Source organism: Cadophora gregata (assembly GCF_030347475.1).
Source record: "Cadophora gregata isolate MNR1 chromosome Unknown scaffold_6, whole genome shotgun sequence".
Lineage (NCBI taxonomy): Eukaryota > Fungi > Ascomycota > Leotiomycetes > Helotiales > Ploettnerulaceae > Cadophora > Cadophora gregata.
Window position 1 is genome coordinate 2,599,230 of NW_026695929.1, and position 20,486 is coordinate 2,619,715.

At 47.2% G+C, this 20,486-nt stretch overlaps 10 protein-coding genes across 10 annotated transcripts; 4 read left to right on the forward strand and 6 right to left on the reverse strand.

Annotated features, from left to right (window-relative positions):
• Positions 1 to 3,532: 3,532 nt before the first annotated feature.
• Positions 3,533 to 4,504, reverse strand: ONS95_012674 (uncharacterized protein; the record flags this gene model as incomplete). Its single annotated transcript, XM_058506317.1, has 2 exons — positions 3,533 to 4,319; positions 4,374 to 4,504. The coding sequence occupies 2 exons, from the start codon at positions 4,502 to 4,504 to the stop codon at positions 3,533 to 3,535; spliced, it is 918 nt and encodes a 305-aa protein (XP_058358844.1).
• ONS95_012675 (uncharacterized protein) lies at positions 4,505 to 7,416 on the forward strand. The gene is made up of 4 exons (XM_058506318.1): positions 4,505 to 4,639; positions 4,698 to 4,784; positions 4,836 to 6,955; positions 7,022 to 7,416. Exons 1-4 carry the CDS (start codon positions 4,618 to 4,620, stop codon positions 7,112 to 7,114), a joined length of 2,322 nt encoding a protein of 773 aa, XP_058358845.1. The 5' UTR covers positions 4,505 to 4,617; the 3' UTR covers positions 7,115 to 7,416.
• Positions 7,417 to 7,717: 301 nt separating this feature from the next.
• ONS95_012676 (uncharacterized protein) lies at positions 7,718 to 9,135 on the forward strand (the record flags this gene model as incomplete). The annotated part of the gene is made up of 2 exons (XM_058506319.1): positions 7,718 to 8,322; positions 8,445 to 9,135. 2 exons carry the CDS (start codon positions 7,718 to 7,720, stop codon positions 9,133 to 9,135), a joined length of 1,296 nt encoding a protein of 431 aa, XP_058358846.1.
• A 714-nt stretch (positions 9,136 to 9,849) lies between these two features.
• Positions 9,850 to 10,230, forward strand: ONS95_012677 (uncharacterized protein; the record flags this gene model as incomplete). Its single annotated transcript, XM_058506320.1, has 1 exon — positions 9,850 to 10,230. The coding sequence occupies one exon, from the start codon at positions 9,850 to 9,852 to the stop codon at positions 10,228 to 10,230; it is 381 nt and encodes a 126-aa protein (XP_058358847.1).
• A 1,224-nt stretch (positions 10,231 to 11,454) lies between these two features.
• Positions 11,455 to 12,090, reverse strand: ONS95_012678 (uncharacterized protein; the record flags this gene model as incomplete). The annotated part of the gene is made up of 1 exon (XM_058506321.1): positions 11,455 to 12,090. One exon carries the CDS (start codon positions 12,088 to 12,090, stop codon positions 11,455 to 11,457), a length of 636 nt encoding a protein of 211 aa, XP_058358848.1.
• Positions 12,091 to 13,174: 1,084 nt separating this feature from the next.
• Positions 13,175 to 13,900, reverse strand: ONS95_012679 (uncharacterized protein; the record flags this gene model as incomplete). Its single annotated transcript, XM_058506322.1, has 1 exon — positions 13,175 to 13,900. One exon carries the CDS (start codon positions 13,898 to 13,900, stop codon positions 13,175 to 13,177), a length of 726 nt encoding a protein of 241 aa, XP_058358849.1.
• A 625-nt stretch (positions 13,901 to 14,525) lies between these two features.
• Positions 14,526 to 14,894, reverse strand: ONS95_012680 (uncharacterized protein; the record flags this gene model as incomplete). The annotated part of the gene is made up of 2 exons (XM_058506323.1): positions 14,526 to 14,793; positions 14,845 to 14,894. 2 exons carry the CDS (start codon positions 14,892 to 14,894, stop codon positions 14,526 to 14,528), a joined length of 318 nt encoding a protein of 105 aa, XP_058358850.1.
• A 428-nt stretch (positions 14,895 to 15,322) lies between these two features.
• Positions 15,323 to 16,366, reverse strand: ONS95_012681 (uncharacterized protein; the record flags this gene model as incomplete). The annotated part of the gene is made up of 2 exons (XM_058506324.1): positions 15,323 to 15,669; positions 15,937 to 16,366. 2 exons carry the CDS (start codon positions 16,364 to 16,366, stop codon positions 15,323 to 15,325), a joined length of 777 nt encoding a protein of 258 aa, XP_058358851.1.
• A 578-nt stretch (positions 16,367 to 16,944) lies between these two features.
• On the forward strand, positions 16,945 to 18,575 carry ONS95_012682 (uncharacterized protein). Its single transcript, XM_058506325.1, has one exon. The coding sequence runs from the start codon at positions 17,446 to 17,448 to the stop codon at positions 18,229 to 18,231; it is 786 nt and encodes a 261-aa protein (XP_058358852.1). The 5' UTR covers positions 16,945 to 17,445; the 3' UTR covers positions 18,232 to 18,575.
• On the reverse strand, positions 17,883 to 19,872 carry ONS95_012683 (uncharacterized protein). Its single transcript, XM_058506326.1, has 4 exons — positions 19,669 to 19,872; positions 19,349 to 19,540; positions 19,126 to 19,275; positions 17,883 to 19,063 (listed from the first exon to the last, which is right to left on the reverse strand). Exons 1-4 carry the CDS (start codon positions 19,745 to 19,747, stop codon positions 18,966 to 18,968), a joined length of 519 nt encoding a protein of 172 aa, XP_058358853.1. The 5' UTR covers positions 19,748 to 19,872; the 3' UTR covers positions 17,883 to 18,965.
• Between the last annotated feature and the right edge of the window lie 614 nt (positions 19,873 to 20,486).

The window sequence follows — 20,486 nt, forward strand, 5'->3', positions numbered from 1 at the left end:
ATCGGATTAGCAGACGATCGAGATGGCATGGCTTCTCACGGCAAGTAAGGTACCCTAATTTTGAACTTTATTTTCTTGCTGCCTTGCATCTTATTGTTGAAGAGTATCTAGATTTTGGGATCTGCATTGTTTGCAGTCTAGCATTTGCACATTTTCTGTGATGGTTGATCTGGATCCTGAATCTAGACTTCTGCGATGGACTGTTGGCGGAGTTGAATATTTACGGATTTACCGAGTCCAGATCTGGCATCTCCCGCCTGCAGGATGTCCTCGCGTGGAACATCCCGCTCACCAACTGCATGGAACCAGAACAGATGTCGACGTTCCACCTGACCACCACGATGGATAAAGTATAAACAATTCCATTTTCTTATGGATTTCTATCATTTCTCGATCTTTAATAGAAGGGCTAGATGCGCATGGAGTGTCCTACCTTACCGAGCTTACCCCTAGCGGTGGTGCACGCAATTGACGTGGAAGCGAGGGCTTCTCAATTCGGCAATTCCCTTCCCCAATTGGAGCTTCGTTTTGTTTGTTTACCTTTTGATTTCTTTTTTCCCAGTCGACTTTGACTTCGACTTTAACTTTAGCGCGGTAACTTACAAGGTGCGGGAGCTTATGTTCCGTGCTTGAGTTTCGGACAAGCTCCGCGCAGCCTGCCATAAGGTGAGTGATAGAGTTCAAAAGAGATAAGTAGCGGGGTACAGTAGTAAGACGAATGTTTCTTGAAGGATGAGCATATGCTTTCGGGAGAAGAACATGACTGTTTTGAGTGTCGGACGGTAGATGTGAGCGGAAGACGGGTTTTGCGGGTTTTTGGTGGCGAAAGGGGGCGAAGGACGAGGGGAGCGGGAGTTGGGTACCATTCTGCGGTCTTTGATTTTGCTTAAGGGTCCTCCTGGTGTCTGTGGGTTTAGGTTTGGGCGTGGCTGCGGCTGGTTGGAGTTTGGGAAGGGGAAATACAAATAAGGGAGAAGAGATAAGGATGTTTTTTTTAACAGGGTTGCAGTGCTGCGACTGGAGGGATATGAAATCTCGGGCGAGTTTTGTGTTGGAGCTCGAAGGTTCATGATCCTTGTTTTCGGTACGTCTTGCCGGGTGAATTTTATTGATTTGCGTTTCTTTTGTGGCCTGTGGCTTGCTTTCCCCTCGTTTTCTTTCTGTTTCTTTTTGGTTTGGGGAGGCTAGGACGAATGGTTTGGATGAAGATCTACTGTACGGCCACCGGTCGCCGGAGATGGGAGAGTCTCATAAAGCATCAAGTATTGCTCAAACCTACCATGTTCATTTCACTCGATATCCTTCATTCTTGGCTGGTTTCGTTCGAGAAGATATATTGACATCCATGTCAATATCGGTTACAGTTTGGACGAGCGCTGGAACAGTCTGGTGGGGAACATTTGCATTATTTACTACCGGTAGTGCAAGGAGCTGGATTTAGATAGCTCAATGCGTCGCTTTTTGAACAAGGGTGTTTGGTTGTTTTCGGATTTCTTTCTGTCAGGTAAGACTTCCTCTTACTCAGATGGCGAGTCGAGTAGGCTGAGCTTAACAGAGTTCAGTCTGTGACTTGGAGCTTGGTCTCGAAAGATGGGGGTGAAGAGGGGTAGATAGGAGGTACTAGCTGGCGTCTGTGGGTGCAGATTGCTGGAACGACGTATCGCATTTCTGTATTCGCTGGATGTATGCTGATTGGCATGTTGCAGTATAATTAAGTACCTTTCCCATTTATACATTTCTCTGGTCACGGACGATGGTTCGGGATTTGTCAATGTGGCGTGTGTGGGGGGAAGGTTGAAAGTTTGAGTGAACGTGGCGACTTTTGGAATTGATGTTGCAAGGAAGGAAAGTAAGTGGTCATTGAATATTTTGGTTGTTTGACTGTTTAATCTCAGTGCTGGTAAGCTCAGCAACTCTCGAGATGAGATAACATGAGACGATGCGGTGGGGTTTGGCTCAGGTCTAGTGCCGTGTGGCTCAGTGCAAGGTGGCGTCGGTTGGTGTGATTTTGGTTCAAGACGATGCATTGTTGCCTGTCTGTTTTGCTACCACCTTCCATTTGGGTCTGACTTCGAAGTGTTTTTCCTTTCTGTAAATTGTCAGACAGGGAAGAATATTATTGATTTGACGGGGCAGTAAATGCGGTAACAAAGCCGAAAGTTCCGCTCACTTCCTGCTTGTATGTGTACTTGTCCTTATTTGTTTTGGTTGGAGTTTTGTAGCGAGATACGTTCTTGTTGAGGCTGATGCTGTCAGCCTGGCACCGAATTCGGCACCAATGTGTCATAATTAGCCTCGGCCTTTCTTATTTCCCCACTCGTAAGGCTTAACCACGCATATTTCCGAATTTGAATGGTTAAGCAACAGGGGTTTTATGGGGAGAATGAAAGGGACACGGCAATGGCTTCGGTATAATCGGAGAAGTCCATATCAGAGAGTACCAATGGGATGTCAGATCTTATTATCAAGCTGTGTAATCTCGAGACGGCGGTGGGAACTGTGGAACGGGGAGATTTACTTTTTCTGGTTGTTGGCTGGCTTGGAGCTTGGAGCTTGGAGTCAGCGAGCTATGAATCATGGTTTGGGAGTGTAGGACAATGATATATATGCAGCCCAGCCGGGGAGCCGGGTGTGATATCCGCGTGGCTTTTTTGATATTTGGATGTGGATTGTTGTGAAGGACAGGGAACAATATAATGTTTTGTACGGTCTTTTGCGAGGGTTTCTCGATTCATTGAGAAGTGTTGTCTAAGTTCGAGGGAGGGGAAGATAGATAGAGGCTTCGTTGATATGAACTTGTAAGTTGCTGTGTCGGTTAGTCTTAGGTCTGGATTCAGTGTAGTGTGGTTGTGGAACGAAACTTTCTCCCAGAGTTCTTGGAATGGGAAGTGGAGGCTATGAGATGGATTGAAAGTATGTTAAAGATATCTCCACCCGTCATTGGAATGCTATTGGCGGTAAGTAGAAACTTGATGGAACCTCGCGTGCTGAAGACGAATGTGGCTAGACACAGTATAATGGGGGAAGAGATCATGATATAGAGCCAGACACATAGACGAAGTTGGTTAGTCGATCTGACAAGTTGGCGGTATCCGCCGAGAATTGACTTTCCCAGATCTGGTTATATCTAGCGACGTTCAACAGTTCTTATTCTCAAATGAGGTCGAATTTGGCTGTTAGATCCTAGTTGTGAAAGGTTTGAATAAGTGTGCTAGGATTCGTGATAATTATTCAGAATGAAATTACCTCCTTGGCTGAAGTGTCTTTTGGAGAATCTGGTGATAGATGATTCTGTCCATGAGAGCTTGAGGACCAGCTAACATTCCAGCCTTTTGCATCGGAAGGATAAGAGAAGTTATTTCCTTTGTGCACTGCTTCCTGGATCAAAAGCAATTCACGTGAGAGATAGAATGCAACCGGCTGCTGAAATTTGTGTAACACCATGACGGTCTATGTAGCGTTTTGACATCTTCCTTCTTACAATCCACAAGCATCCTATATCATACAATATACAATTGGTCGCTTCTCACATCTACCATCCTTGATGTTTCAATTGCTTCACCCTCGAAATCGTAGCCTTGAAGCCTTCCATAAACCTCGTCCTCCATCTCTCTCTCCGTAGCCTCTTCCTCTTCAAACCTCCTCTCTCGTGAAACCTCTGTTTCATGGATTCCCTCTTGACTTTATTCCTCGCACAGCTATTCTCCATCAATCGAAACCCCTTGGCAACATCAATCCCCGAATGACCAATCGTGACACTCCTCCCTGTACTCGCGTTCAGAAGCAGCGGCTTGCGAGGCGGTTTGTAAACTCCGAGGCTGTCGCTGATAGATTGAGAGGTTCCCAAGCCAGACCTTCGGAGTGGGTTGATGTCTTGCATGCGGTTGATATCCATCGTTGAAGGAGACCGGCTCTTCACAAGTGTTGCTAGAAGATCACTTGCGCTGCTTCCATTGTTCATGACACGCTCTCTCTCTGGCGTGAGAGTGGGGACTGGACTGGCAGCTCGGGAGCGTGCAGTCCATCCTAGATTTCTAGCTTGTTCTTCCATTGCTGGTTGAGACTCAGCTGAATTGGACTTTGGGGTCGAAGCTTCGGGAGAGGGCGAAGAAGCTGGTGTCGTAGTCGCCGTTGGTCGAATAGCCTCTCTCTGAACGCTATTTGTGAACGATCGTTGAATCTGCCTGTTCGAACATCCCCTGTATCCCAATTGCACGCTGTTCGTCCATCGAACGTTCGCCGCTGGAGAGAGAAATGCAGCTAGAGGAGATGATTGCGAGCGCAGCAGCGCGTCAGCGGCCCTTCGAAGCTCCATTGACCTTTCAATACGTTAGAATATGAGGATATATATCTGCGAGCATGATGCGACCTACATTGATTGTGTTGTTGATGCTGCTGGGGAGTTGTCGTCCATGTCTCGATATTTCTCGGCCCTAAATGGCGCTAGCAGGGGGTTGTAGATTTCGATTGTCGAGCGACCGAGCTTCACTCTGGACGCGATCATCTTTTGCGCCAACTACTACAACACCACGATCTGTGATTATTCAACGCACTCACTCATTCGCAGATCCTCAATTTTCTATCTGAACCTGCCAAAATCCATCAAGTGTAGACAGGATGTCGTACAATCCATATGGAGGTAGGGCTTCCATTCTCAAAGCTTGTGCTGATCCTCACCTTACTGATTTTGCGAATAGCTGCACCTTTTGGTCGGCCACCAGGATTTGGAGGCTTCCCAGGCCAGAGCGGCACTCCTCCTGGCATGGGACCTCCGCCAGGAATGGGTAAGCATATCTAATTCTATTTGCTCTACGACATACTGACGCTTTTTTCAGGTCCTCCACCAGGCATGTCTGCCCCAGGAACGGCGCCCCCTCCAGGCGTACAGCAAGCCAACGCTACACAATCAAGTCGACCAAGTGGTCTCCCTGCGAGCTTTCAGGGCCCTCCAAATATGCCCAATATCAACTTCTCTGCGCCTGTCATCCGCCTAGGTACCGGTCCCTCCAAGCCTGTAGCTCCCTTACCTGGTGCAGCAGGCAGAAGAGAAAATCAGGATCCAGGCTCAGCAGGTGGACGACCGGGACTAGGCGCAGAGAGAGGAATGGAGGCACAGCGACAGGCATTGAGGGATAGTATGATGTCCTTGGTTCCACCTACGAAGGAAGAGATCGTGCGGACTATCTTCGTGGGAGGAATTACAGAAGGTGCAGGAGGAGATGATGGCGTCGAGCGGATTCTCAGCACAGCGGGGCGATTACGCAGATGGGATCGAGCTACGGATGCAGATGGGAAACAATGCACTTTTGGATTTGCGCAGTACGACGATGCAGAGAGTTTAGCTACAGCTGTGGAGGTTCTCAAGGATATTGAGATTCCGACGAAGAAACAGCCGCCTAGCGATGGAGTCAAAAAGGAAGGGGAAGACGAGGACGAGATCGAGAAGAGCAAGCTGTTAGTCTTCGTGGATGACAACTCTCTGAATTATTTGGACAATTCGTCTCAGAACCGAGGTGATGACTCGGCTGCTGAACGGGCACGACTCGACGCTGCAAGAGCAGGCCTGAAAGCAGCCATCTACGAATTATTCCATCCACCTATGTATGTCAAGTTGGATGAGAGCGAGGACGCTGCCATGCAGGATGGGAAGGGAGAAAACGTCGAAGTTGTCAACATACCACTGGCAGTGGACGATGAACTTGCAGATATCCCAGCTGAAATGCGGGAGACTGTTGCTTTGGAAATCGCGGCATTCAGAGATCGGAGCACGAGGAGAGATATGGAGCGATTGAAGCGAGAGGAGGAGATGGAGGCTGCTGAGAGGTTAAGAAATGGAGCACCTCGACCCTCGAGACTTGCTTCGCCGCCTCCAAATACTCCCAGTGGACCTGCTGCTGGCACAAACAACATTCCTCTTGGACCCCGCGGAGTTCCCAATGCGCCATCTGGACCCAAGCTTGGCTCCCAAATTCCTCGTGACTATCAGAAGGGCGTCGCATTCGTGAATGGAAGCGGTATCAACGGTGCCGCGAGTGGAGATGTCTGGATCAATCGTGAGGAAGACGACGATTCTGCCAGCGACGAAGAACTGGAACGCCGGAGAACTGCCAAAAAGGAAGCCGACTTGGAGAAGACATATCTGGATCAAGAACGAAGATGGCTAAATCGGGAGCGCTCGAGGACTGCTGCAGTACAGCGTGAAAAGGAGCGAGAGGACGAAGATGCAGCAAAAGAGAATGCAGAGAAAGAAAAGATGGCCCAAAGACTTCGTGACTGGGACGACGATGTGGAAGCGTCTCGGAAAGTCGATGACTACTACGCTGATCGGAGCATGTGGATTCGAAACCGCGCATTATTTCGTGCTCGGGAATCTGCTGCTGATGAACGCGATCGTATCGCAGAGGCGAGGGAACGCCAACGTGATGTTGCAGATAAGGAGCAAGCTCGTGGCCTAGCAGACTCATTCCTGGATCGCCAAGCGGAGGAGTTGGAGTCCAGAAGTGCACCTGGCCGCGCTCAGCAGCCATTCAAACTGTCCCTTGGTGCAGCTGCTCAGAAAGTTCAGAAAGAGAAAGCTCAACCTCCAAGAAGAACAGTCGCAGAAGTCGAAGGCCTGCTGGAAGACGAAGAAGATGGTGGCAACTCATCCAAGCGTACTCTCATTCCTATCAAGTTCGATCCATCGGCTCCTGTTGCTCAGATGTCAGATGAGGAGCGTGATCAAGCTGTTCGTCAGTTAGCAGCTGAAATTCCAACTGAAAAGGATGGATTGTGGGCTTGGGATGTCAAGTGGGAGTTTGTGGATGACGCAGTCATTGTGGAGAAGCTGCGACCATTCGTCGAAAAGAAAATCGTGGAGTATCTCGGTGTTCAGGAACAGTTACTGATTGAGGTTGTGGAAGAGCATCTCCGTCAAAGAGGCAAACCACAGGCGTTGGTTGAAGAGTTGGAAGGGGTAGGTTTTTCATTTCTTGTTACCTACTGGTCTTGAATTCTGAGAGCACTTACTAACATCATCTAGGCCTTGGACGAGGAAGCCGAAGTACTAGTGAAGAAGCTCTGGCGAATGGTCATCTTCTTCTCCGAGAGTGAGAAGCGAGGTCTGTCTGCCTAGGCGCCGCAGTCAGCTATCGTTTCCGGCGTTGTCCTACAAGGAGAAATGGTAACGAGACACCTTCCCGGGCGCTTGTCCCAGGAGGTTGTGCTCCCAAGTTCCCGTTATATGAAGCCCCGAGGCGTGTTCTAATAGAAAATAAGCGTGCATATCTCGATGGAATTTCCGGCTATGAATGCGATGTATGATAAGTTGGCAACAGATACAAAAAGGGATGCTGCCTCGAATGATACTGCTACGGGGTCATGAATTTAATTTGATAGATACACTTTTGACTGGCAACAAGTGATCTTGAATACGGGTTTCTGATTTGTCGCTATTTCAGTCTGCGCAATGCTGCTACTGAACCGCATTATGTGTTCTCTACATTTCTCGTCGTGCATCTTCAGACTGGTGACAAGTATCGAAGCCTCGGCTGACATGAGGAGGCATTCCTGAGGCCCTTATACCGTAGCCGAACTTCTTGGTTTCCATTTATGGTTAATCATTCTCACTACGCTTTCCTTAAATAGTTGCCACACAATTGAGATGATTACTGAACATCCTCACATCTGCAGAAGTGTTACCCCACAAAGCGCCACAAGATGTTGATGTGTATATTTTATGTATAGATTACTAAACTTGGAATATATGAAAATGTTGATTAATCTCACCCCTCTCATATACGTATATCACACAGAGCACACCTCAGTTCTTAAATATCTCATCTTCATGCGATACACTCTCCCCACATCTCATTTCGCATCAACCCCACGGCTTCTCACCACAGGTCACTCACATACTCACACAATCAATTCATCAACAAGCACAATGTCATCTCAACATACCTCAAAGATCTTCATCATCGGCGGCACCGGCGCCCAAGGCATTCCTGTAATCACCAGCCTCGTCGCCGACAAAAAATACTCCGTCCGCGTCCTGACCCGGGACTCTAAATCTCAGCGAGCGAAAGCCCTCCTTGCACTCGGCAACGTCGAACTCGTCGAAGGTACATTTGCCGATGAGACGGATCTTAGAAACGGATACCGTGAATGTGATGGTGCGTTTGTGAATATCGATGGATTTAATTGTGGAGAGAAGAATGAGACGTATTGGGCTATCAGGGCGTATGAGCTGGCGGTTGAGGAGGGGATCAAGTTCTTTGTTTATGGAAATCTGGATTATTCGCTTAAGAAGGGTGGTTATGATCCGAAGTATAGGACGGGACAGTAAGTTTTCTCTCCGCTTTCTTATTCTTGGGCTCGCTACCGTGACGCGGAAAGTGGTGGGGGTGCTCTTACTTTTCAAACTAATACGTCCATGATACATGATGCTGATCACTCGCACACAGCTACGATGGCAAGGGCCGAATCGGAGAATGGATCTTCTTTCAAAACACACACAACAAAGCACGTATGGGCGCCGCACTGTTCACCACAGGCCCGTACATCGAAATGACTATCTCATCCCGCACAATCATGACCCCCACCGTCGAGAATGACATTGTAACCTGGCGGGTCCCTCTCGGCACCGGCTCCGTCAACCACGTCGCCCTCGACGATTGTGGGCCTTACGTCCGCTGGCTCTTCGACCACCCGGAACGAGCATCAGGCATGGACCTCGAAGTCGCTATCGCGCCTATTCCCTACGCCGATCTTGCTGCAGCGTTCACAAAAGTCACGGGTCATCCGGCGCAGTATATCGATACTTCTCTTGAAGACTACTGGAATCAACCTGGCAATAAATTCCTTGCTGATTCTCCGGCAGGGTATAATGCTGATCCGAATGATAAAAGTACGATGAGTTTCCGGGATAATTTCACGGGGTTCTGGAATACGTGGAAACATGATTTGTTGAAGAGGGATTATAAGTTGTTGGATGAAATTCATCCTACGAGAATTAGGAGTGCGGAGGAGTGGTTTAGGAGGGAGGATGAGAAGGGGAGGGAGAAGGGTTTGGGTGGGTTATGGGATAGGGTGCAGAAGGATAATTTGGTGCCGGTTTTGAAGGTTGGTGAGGATTTGAGGAGGGGAAAGCTGTGAGTTTGTGTCTACTAGTTTGAGTAACGTTTGTCCGTTTGTTCCGAGTGCACCCTGTCACAAGACGAATCTATAAATTTGAGTTCCACACAAAGTTCTCCTTGCTAAGTCTATAAAGTCGGTGTTGATGGATTTCCAAGGGAAAAAAGAAATTGATATTGATATGTTAGTCTCTTTAACTGTTTCTCTCTAAGGAGATCACTTGACAAGAACAAGAAAAATACATTTGATATGCTGTCTATAGCAGCTTTCATTGTTCTCCCTCGCTTCATCCGGACTATCAAAAGTTGTTCAAAATTCGGAACCCTTGAGGAAAGGTCTTATCATGAGATAATGTGGGACCAAATTTACAGACATTCAGAGAGGGATAGAAATGCAGTCCGGGAGTTGAGCCGGTGGCAACAGGAGGTCGTGATGTGTGTGCCTTAGCGGGCTCAACCTCAGGTCGGTCTCCTCCCCTCTGGAGTCTCGTTCTCTTCTCTACTCAATACTGTAGCGTAGCTACTAGTCCAACTACGACCATATCAAGTGTCCTCTTTCCTCTCGCTGCTAGTGAGTCTTCAACCGTGTCAGCCTGTAGAAGCCGTGACGCTCATCTCCTTCTACTGTACGAAGTATCTTACATCACTGTCGTGACCTCGCCCCGCAACTTGCGTTCCTCCCCTCGAGATAGGTAACTTCAGAACACAAATCGAGGGTATTACCACAGAAACCACCATGGACGAAGTAAGAGATGACAAGTCAAGCACCGTTGTCGATATCGCTGCAAATGGCGACGTTATCTTGGTTGTTGGGCCGGAAATGGTGAAGCTTCGTGTTCTATCACTCATTCTGAAGGCGGCCTCTAAACCGTTCTCCGCTATGTTTGGACCCGACTGGAATGAAGGTCATGATATCCTCGGTCGGGATGAACCAGTAGAGGTGCTGCTGCCCGAAGACAATGCTGATGCGCTCAACGTTATCTGTGCCGTCCTTCACCATCAGAATAACGAGGTGCCTGAAACCCTTGCTGCAGGCGACGTTCTAAGGGTTGCTGTCGCAGCGGACAAGTATGATTGTGTTAATGCCCTGAAATTCGCAAGCGGAATCTGGCTTTAGCCTTGTCAAAATGAAGCTGGGAGTCTAATGATTCTTACTGCCGCTGCATATTTGTTCCAGAACGCACAATCGTTTAAGAAGCTCACGAGAGAATTGATATTCAACCACAATGGTTCCTACCTTGCTCTCTCATGCGAAGAAGTTGAATCTGCTATGGACTGGAGAGTATTCTGTAAGTAGTTTCCTGACTGATATGGGCTTGTCACTGACAAGGCAATCCAAAGGTCTGCTAGAAGGACAAAGGAGCTCTGCAAGGCTAGAACTAGCTGAAATACTCATAGCTGGAATAAATGACGGGATTGGGATGTGTGTTCACAATTGCGGATGGACAAGTAAATATGCATATGCATATTTAAAGTTGCTCCAAGAAAGGGACCTCTGGCCCGCGCGCTTGCTGAAGATCTCGATATCTAATGCAATAGACTTAGCAGGAAAGATACCTGATCCGATCCCTGAGGAGCGAAGTGCTGCATGCACGTATGAGTACAAGCATGCAGCGCCAGAGTATAGGAGAAACCGTATTTGGGGCTTGGAAATGCTGAATAACAGTACTGGGCTTTGTCTGCACTGCGTTCGAGCATGTTGCACAGATGATAATTGTAAACACAGCTACTCCAGCATGTAGGATCGACGATCTGTTTAAAATCTTGACCTATCTTTAAATACAGATGAATTTAGATATGTGGTGTAAATAGACCTCTTGATAAAACCAAGGGGCTGGCGACAATATGATACTAGTTTTCTGAGATGACAGGTTAGGAGTGTTCGATGGAGGTATACAATGCAACTGAAATGAGACAAATACTTGAGATCGTGTAAAGATTTTAAGATGCTGAAACTCTAAATACCTACCAATTGTCTTATTGTGGGTGCGTCTCGAGACGCAGGGAGAGACGTTAAAACCGAGGATGCTTTGTAGAGTTGAATGCCATTATCTGGATTCTTTCAATTCCTTTCATCATGCTTGGTCGTAAAGGGTTGGTACACTGGCACGTCATTTACTTTACAATGGAAAAGAAATCCTATTGTAGAGCGCGATTTCATTATTTGGACTGAAGGTTGACTTTGGGAAATTGGGTGTTGTATTTATTCTCTGTGATTAATCTCCAAAAGTTCAGACAAGACGAATGTTGAGACGAAGGAAATTTAATTACTCGCCGTATTAGAAGAGCAATTCTCAAGATCGTTATGCAGACGCAGAATATCCAGACGTACTAAGACACATTAGACGGACTTGGTACAGGTGAAGCCGGAAGAGCCATTACATACCTGGTCAACAGCATTGACAAGTCGTACATAATCAATAGACTGTCCTCGTGCAAGCTCTCGGTCTCGAACTGGACCTGGATCTTGTTTCGGCTTCGGCAAAATCCATCTTAATACCGAGTGCGATACCACAGACGATCTCTTCCTGATTCCAGAGCACGATTTCGAGCTCGCCGTCTTCTTTTCCGCCACCACTCCCGTCTTATTTTTACCTCCTGAATGAGAAGAACTGTGCTTTGTCTTCTTGCCTGCCACTTTTGATTCACCCTTACCTGTCTCATCCCGCGAGTGGGATAGGATGTTTGTCTTAGAAGTGCATGGCTTGGAAATGGATCGTGATGAAGAAGATGCTATGGCTTCGGAGATGACTGCCTGAGCAGCCTCTTTTGCTGCGAATGCAGCTAGGACACCGTTTATACACCAGTTCACGCCGAACTCTGTTTCGTCTTCGCCTGGATTGGGAAAGAATCGATCTTGGGTGAAGTCTTCTTCTGTGTCCATTTCCATCTCCGGATCAACATCAAGGTTCATGGCCTCATCATAGTCAGAAGCTTGCATGTTGCCTGTGACCTTGAATTTCTCGTCTACTTCCATGATTCCTCGTGGGTGTGAATGAACTAGATGGTATATAATCTGGGGTAGGTAGGATGAGAGATGTTGAGTATGGTGTTGGAGTCCAAAGTTTTTGAAATCTTGGAGAAGGTCGATGTCGCGTGGGATGGGTTTGGGGTTATTGTAGACTTGTGGCAGTGGTTGTTGAGGGCAGGACACTGGCTGTCTCATCGGAGCTATCCTGTTCTACGAAATTGCTTTGTGCGGCGGTCGAACAATGACTGTACAGGTTGAACAGTCTTAATAGAGGTAGAATATACAGAATACTTCAATTTTTCTAGTTCTATCTTCGTGCTTTGGAAGTGTTCTTGATGAACAACCCCTTAAAAGTAGCCAACCTTGACTTCGGATGTGTCGGCTTTTTCTAGGTCACTGCTTCATATACTGATATGCGTTATTCCATGGGAGGAAATAGATTACCGGCCGAGACGTAACTATGGATTGTCTATTTTGGTACAAAGTCCTGTTTCTTTGTTCTATCTTTTCTTTGTTGACTCGCGATACTGTAAGCGAGATGGCCCATCCAAGCCCACGGCCCTCGTGGCCGGCCATATCGTGATTGGCAAAGGACTCCACGGCCTTCAGTTCATTTCAAGTCATTATTAAAGTAAGATCTGTTTATGGCACAGCCATGAATTTTTTCTTACTCGCAGGCAGATCCCCTAACGATGAGATTTGGAGTACGACTAGGAAGCAGTTCAATGATCATATCAGAATTAATAAGCATTGGAGAAGCATTCTGATGATATTATTGGTCTTAATACGCTCATTCACGATAATTAAGATATCAGATTGTCTAATTGTAAAAGTAGTAGATAGCTCTTTGTAATTTGCTAATTGTGTGAATCATGGGGTTTGTCACGTCTGGATATGAGAATGGTGAAGTTAAAAATGTATGTCTTTATATTGTACACACTGACCGGCTCCCAGAATAATGTGATTCACAGCGTACAGGTAAACTCGGCGCAAAAACAAGCAGCAGAGGCATTACATGCTAGACCAAGTGAGTTGCAAAAGCATGTGGCAGAGCGAGCGTCAAGAGCCAGAGCAAGTCGAAGTAGTTGCTTTAGCGCTTCAATATCTTTGCCACTCCCATGACTCGCTTATAGGCTACATCTCGCTCTTTACGTTTCTCGTAAACGTTCCGAGGAAGCGAAACTTGATATCTGTTCGCACCTGACTGTGATCGAGTGACTCGGGAAGCTTTCGTATAGAAAGCAGCTTGACCCGCAGCCCTAGTCGATATGTCTCGCTTTCTGTGTCTATTTTCGCCTTGATGTCTGACGCTACCATCGGTGAGAGTTCTAATGGCCAAAGATATGAAGTCGGTTTTTGTCAGAGGAGTTGAGATGTTTGGCCCGTCATCTTCTCGATTACATTCTGCGATTGCGGAATCGAGAGCTGAGAAATTCCAGGTTTGGTTGGGCAGACGATGAGGAGAAGGAATGTTGACCATTTCGAGGCCTGTGTCTGCGTCAGAGTCAGGGTCTGGGTCTCCGTTTGGGTATGTAACTGAATTTGCCTCATTAGAGTTAACCTTACTGTCCTTATTAGAATTTGCCGACACATTAGCGACTAAAGCCACAGCACGAGTAGAGCTTGTCTGTCTAGCAGACTTCATATGGCTACGTTTAGCAGCTTCCACTATTTCAAGGACTTTCGCGCCTTGGAATGTAACCATTGCGATTTCTTGCTCTATCTCGGAAACCCCAATTTGCTGAGTTGCATTAGGGTCGGTACTTTTTGTGCGGGGAGATGTAGACTGGGTGCTATCGTTGGCAGAGGGGTACATACTGCTAAATTTATCAGATAGATGAGCCCTTGATTGCATGCCTGCTCTGCGAAGTTCGCTTTTGTCCATTTACTCTAGAGAAGAAAGAGTATTGTGGTGTGGAAGAACACATAATTATTTTATAGAAGTGAGATCGCTTGTTTTCCCTTTCTGGTTCCTGTTCTGGGTTAAAACAGCATCCTTTTGTTTTCGCAAGGCTACTCGTGTCGATACAGCCGTCAGGCAATCTTGAATTTTGAGAATGGTCTTTTAAACCAATCAAATAATTGATATAAGTTTGGGTTAACACTTTAAAACGCGGGCAATATCGTGCAGGAACAGCACCAAGCTGTTTTGCTGAGCAAGTTCTGGTACCCAGGAAAAGTCTCGAGGAAAACTTTAGCATAAATACCTTGCCGCTTGTAAAATATTTACCTGAACAACAAATTCAATATGATTCTGATTCATTTCCTTAACAGCTATACCCCCTTTCAAAAATACGAGTACAGATAATCAGACATAAGCCGCAGCCCAAAAATCAAACCAACTCCTGAGCAGAAATTCCCCAAACGCCAATCGCTTGTCTACCAAACAGAACCATCACTCGATTGCCAAGCCATCGAAGCCTCTATCTCCAATTTGACCTTCATTGCTTGGTGAACGAATTGGCCTGGTTGGCCTGTGCTGCCCCGCAGGTACATTGCTTCGGCGCAAGTTCCGCCTCAATCGCAGCCTTCTCTGGCCATTGTTGGTGTGGTTGATAAGGGGCTTGAACGTTGCTTGCTGGTGCATAGTTTGGTAGAGCGCTCTGAAGATTTTGCGCTGCTTGAGGGATTTCTGAGGGTGGTGCTTGAGGTCTCTGGCACCAGGAGTTCTCAGCCGAGCTCTCCTTCTTCTCGCCGTATATCTTTTTGCTGTAGAAGAATGAATATGTGGATTTAGAATTTTAGAGAGTGATCACTTACGCTGCAAGGTGGGCTCCGTAGAGAACAATTCCGGTTTTGAGAAGACCCATGGTGATGTTTGTTGTGGTTTGTTTCGACTTGGATGATAATAAGCGAAGATGTGAAGAATTATCACGGGTTGTTGTATTTCGAGGTACTGAAAGTTATTGAAGTTGAATTTACTGACGAGCTGATAACATTCAAACTGCAGCAAGATGCCTTTCTTATAGATAGTCGTAGGAGGTAGGCGATCATGGAGTGATGTTGTCATTTGCGCCGTCTCAATTACAGATGTCCCCTGATTGGGTCGCACGTACGTTTTTGCTGATGTAAGTCATGTGTGATTCACCGCATCGTACCTCGTGCACTACAGCCTCATTTCGTGGAATATTCGTTCCGCGCAACTGGTGGTTTACGTACAGGCTGACGCGGTTTGTGATTCGTGTGAAAGGCACAGCCCCGGCCACCGACTGCCTGCTGTTAGCTCCGTAAGCGAAGCCTACAAGCCAAATACCCGTCGGGGATATTCAACGTAAGCCGACCATTCCTCTCCCAAATAGTGTTGAATTGCCTGGAATATTTTAAGTCCGCTCTCAGCCATGTACCAACAGTCCTTGCCTCTTCTCAATATTAGACAGTAGTGCGCCATGATTATTAGCGCTGGAGGTCGCATCTCCGAAAGAAGTCGAACAAAGGCGTCGGTCACAGTTAATGGCCACAAAGTGAGCAACAATCGATTGGACATCCTCTGTGGTACCGAGTTGGGTGAGGGGATTTTCATGGCAACCGTCAAGGTGGCGTTGAAGCCTTGAACGGTGAATGCGAACGTCTCTCGTAGTTTCTGCACTGCATGTAAGTAAGCAGTCACCTCTTCAATATTTGACTTCGTAAGCAACGGCAGTGATGTGAGAAGTGTCTTGATGCGAGTGAAACTGCTTTCTTCTTCAGGCGACAGGATCGTAGCGTTCTCGGGAGTGCACTGTATTTGTATCATATTTTGGATCCCTGACGGATTGGGGGGGGGTCAGCATTTGCTTCATTGAAAAAGCAACAAAGCGGTTCGTTACAGATGCGGAACAATCATATAATATTAAGAAATCCTCCAATACCCACATTCATTGATAGGGAAGCCACCGATATCCGACTTAGCGACGAGGCATACTGAACGGCACCCTCGAATACAGATCACCCAATCTGCTATGCGACTCGACGGCTCATTGCCTCTTTGTGTTGGGATGATTTCAGACGAGGAAAGACTTCCGACAACAAGAAGGATGCCGTAGGAAAACACGAAGCTCGCATTTTCTTCTGTAATAGATTCCATGGCTTGCTGGAAGGGGCCGAGTGCGAGGTCTTGATGTTGTCGTGAAAGTAAATTGTACTTTGCTCGGTGATCTGGTTTCAAGTACGCAAGATGAGAAGCTGCCGTGGCCAGCATACCATGGAGTAAATAGTCACAAGACAGACCCAATTCTGGTTTTCCGCCACACACGACCGAAGTTGCTTCTGAAGTGTACTTGATGTAGTGCAGCCAGAGCTCCATGTCTTCGATTCCAAAATGGCCGATCGGATTGGGAGCCAGATGGATGGATAGCCACGGAGTTCGAGGACAGAGAAGAAATGCTTGATGCACTGGAGTCCCATCGAGTCCTCTTCATACCTCGAGGCAGCATAGAATCCGGATCTGGATATACACAAGTTGTTTCCCGCTTGACACACCCCGCGCAAGAAGGTTTCTGCTCACTGCACTTGACTAATGTCAGACGTCCGGATTGCACAATATGTGGGGAAGGAAGTTATATTTACTTTCTGCTTCCTTCGTTTGCACTCGCCGCAGCCCCCTCGAGATTTGGTGTGTGTCTTTCTTGTCCTCACTAACACAGACTCAGACGAAGCAGTATCGGGAGGCTCCGGGGCAAGGGATGAAGCCATGACAGCCAACAGGCAAAGTCACGGCGAACCAAGTCCAGTGTGTGTGTGTGTGGTAGTGCTGGAAAGAGAAGGCAACCAATTTTAACTCCCGAGATTCCGGGCCAGTGAGGCCTTTGGTTTCACAACGCTGTTATCGAGTGGACACAAAGCTGTCTTAACCTCGAGCTGCACAGTGTTCCAACATTTGTTGGTTTGTCAACGCCACTCCCGAGGCAAATCACGTGATGCATATCGCTGAACTAGGTCTTTGTTCCAGCGCAACCATATATAGCACAAGAGCGTTATCTTGGACGGGGAAAAGGTAGGCAACACTTGACTCTGGGATACCAGAGCGACTTATTGCCACTTCACTAAAGCGGCTTGCTTTGTTCAAAGATTCTCTCTCGCTTTGACTGGCTGGAACCATGTAGTGAGTGATGTGGCATCGGCCTGGAGACGAGGTACGAAAATAGTGGCAGATACACATTACTGGTAATTGCTATCTCATCCCGAAATAGTCTCAAATTCAAAGACTGTTTCCAGTTTCAAACAGCCTCATGTCACTTCTATAAATCAAGCCAGCTCTCGCAAATGGCTTGTTCATTTCCTCCTCCCCACAAGGAAACAATCCGAAGCGGAATCACATCCGGATACAAAACCACGCTCAAAAACACCAATACGAATCCTCCCAGAGCATGCTTCTTGTAAAAAATGGACCTAAACCATGCATACACCGTGGCGGCACTCCAGGGTATTGCAAACCAAGCCCCTGGATCTATTGGCAATGCCAACCGGGTACTTCAACCTCAGGCTCACCACGCACTCAATGCTGGCGGTGACACTTTGACTATCACTCTAGACTTTGCGTCCGACAACAATTTGCTCCTTCCCACCAGCTGGGATACGGTCAACGGAGCTGCGTTCCGCGCAGGCTTGTGCGCTGCCATCAGCTGCTACAAGTCGACAGCGCGCAAAATTTCCATCGAGATTCTTCAGCCTGCTCACATTGTCGCAATCAACACTGGGCTGGTATACAACCGCCAACAGGCACTGATCCATCGGATTGTGAGAATCCTCAATCAGTTTCGAAATATCGAGAAGCTCGAGATGTACTACCGTAGTCCCGAAACAGACTGGGAGCAAATTCGGTGCTTGGCTCCTCTATATGCACTGACCTTCAAACGATGGAACTTGAGAATCTTTCAGGCTCGTCTTCTAGAACCAGAGATGAGCCGTAATGGTGAGTGGCGTCGTCGAGTGAGAGGACTCTGGGATGTTCTACAAAGGCGTTATAATCCCCAGAAACGCCAAACCCCTCAAAAGCCTCAGAATCATCGAAGCCCTCAGAACTGTCAAATCCTTCAGAACCGTCAGCACCGTCGAATCTTTCAGATCCCTCAGAACCCTCAGAATCCACAGAGATGTCAAAACCTTCCGAACTGCCAACATCAACAGATTGTGTCATTGCCCCCAGAACCATCCAACACCACAAAATAAACCTGTCCCTTCTATCAGAGATACCACCTTGCCAGATAAATGATCAGGACTAGACTTGCAGTGATTACCGGATCTGGCTGGCAGCAGATTGAATACAGTTCCGGTTTCAACACAGTCCTTTTCAAAACACCCCTTCACCCCAAACACTTGGACATCCAAGCCTCAACTCCCCTAAAGCAACAAGCAAAAAAAGGTCTCACCCCCACTATTGCCCAATTAGCAAACAGAAACCTCCATCTTAATAGCCCAGAAGCGTCTCGGCTCAGGAAATTTGGGACATCCAAGTCCAAATACCCCTTGGACGAGGAAAATCGAAAAAGAGAATAAATCGACGGAACGAAACAATAAAAGAAAAGGCACATCTCATTTTCAAGTTCTCTACCCCTAATTGATACTAGCATAATATAAACTGAAGGCAAGAAAAGCCGGATTGCTTTCCAAACCCAGGCCTCCATAATCCATGATTTCATTCTGAGACACTGGTATTGATACTGACACTGCTGCGCTAAGAAAATACCAGCTCATGTACAATTCCTTGCTGTAGATCGTTCCAGTCAAGCTAGCATGAGTCCTGAAGATCCAAACATAGACAAATCAGTTGCAGTAGAACTCATAAGCAGCTCCCTGGAGGCCAAAGGCCCACAGAAAGCCCCACGAAATCCACGAAGAACCGAAAGCCAAATTATAGATATGTAATGACTTCCCCATCATAGTCCAGAGGATTAAAGGTAGCTTTACTGCAACTTCTTCGAGCTTGTGTTAGCCGAAGTGGAGGATGCTTTGTTGACGATGTTGTTCAGGCGGATTGACATATCGACAAACATGAACGCCGCTAGCATAGTTTAGCATACACGATTCGTAGAACGGAAGGGCTTGAGTGGCTGGAGTTCTTACACAACGCGAGGTATGGACCATAGAGAGTAGTCAGGTCAATCTTATGCTGAAGTGGGATGTCCCAGAACGAGTACTCGAACATGCACGTGGCTGTCGTGATAAAGATCACTGAGGCATATGGAAGGAGCACGATTGGGAGTTTGGGCGAGCCTAAGGATGTGTCAGAAATAATGAAGCTCAATATAGAGGAGTCCCCTTTGTAGAGTCTGGGAAGCAAACTTACCGCGTCGGAGAGCACCCAATGACCAAATCATCAGAGGCGCCTGGTAGAATACCTCACTCCAAATGAAAGCTCGGAAAAACGGAGGCGTATGGATGAAGAATTGGTCGTGATGCGTATTTATGAGGTAGAATTTCAGGGCTTTCATGAAGCCAGGGACGATGGAGACTGGGTACAAAGCTTGCATGTCGACGACTATCACGTGATGCGGTCAGCAACAGATGTTCTTCAGGTGGAACGACGCCTTGATTCTGGGTCAACATGGCGATTTTGAGGCCAAGGCGTGTCCCAAATCGAGATAGGACGATGAAGATAGTACTTACGAAACATTAGAGGCAGCGAGATGCTGAAGTGGATGAGATAAGCCAGATCGCGTTTGCGAGAGAAGATTGAGGTGGCCATGGCTGCAAGAATGTCAAGAGAATTTCGAGGACGCTTGCGTATGCGTTTATCGATGCGAGAGTCTTTGACCTTTCGGTGGAACTCGTCTGAAGATTGATGATATTGAATTGATGGTGTTGAGAGACGGCGACTCGAGAGATGAAGTTGATTTTAGTCTGCGTAAGCTGCACGGGCCAATGATTTTGGCTTTTCGCTTCCCCAGCCGAGATTGTTTACCCCGCCCCCTTTTCTGGTAAACATTTCAAGGCAGCTTCGCTCAAACGATTGTAAGGGGCTATCTTTCGGCACAACCAGGAGCTATGTTCAATCCTGCAGGACTTTGGTTTGTAAGAGGCAAGGGTAATATCGTTGTTTTCAAAAATTACTCCAAGGTAATTTGAAGATTATGGCGACAAGTCATTCGTCTGGCTTCAACATGTACGCAGGGTAGGAATATTCGATTCGCCCCTTTAAATCGCCCCGTGCTTTGAAAAAGCGTCATTCACTGTGCCTTGATCACTTTTAGACAAGGCGGTACAGAGATTTAGTCGTAGATACAGACCTTATGAGCAGTTTTCACTCTGCTCAGAAGTCATTTTCCTAGGCTCAGTCTGGCAGTCGATGGTTCTTGAAATTTCAAACCCAGCGACCCGACGGGGGATTTAGCATCTCAAATACGTCCTGTGGTGTTTGTTGCCCCCTGTCTCGGGGGTTAGCATCGTGAGAGATTGCGGGTAGGGCTTCGAAAGGCACATCACTA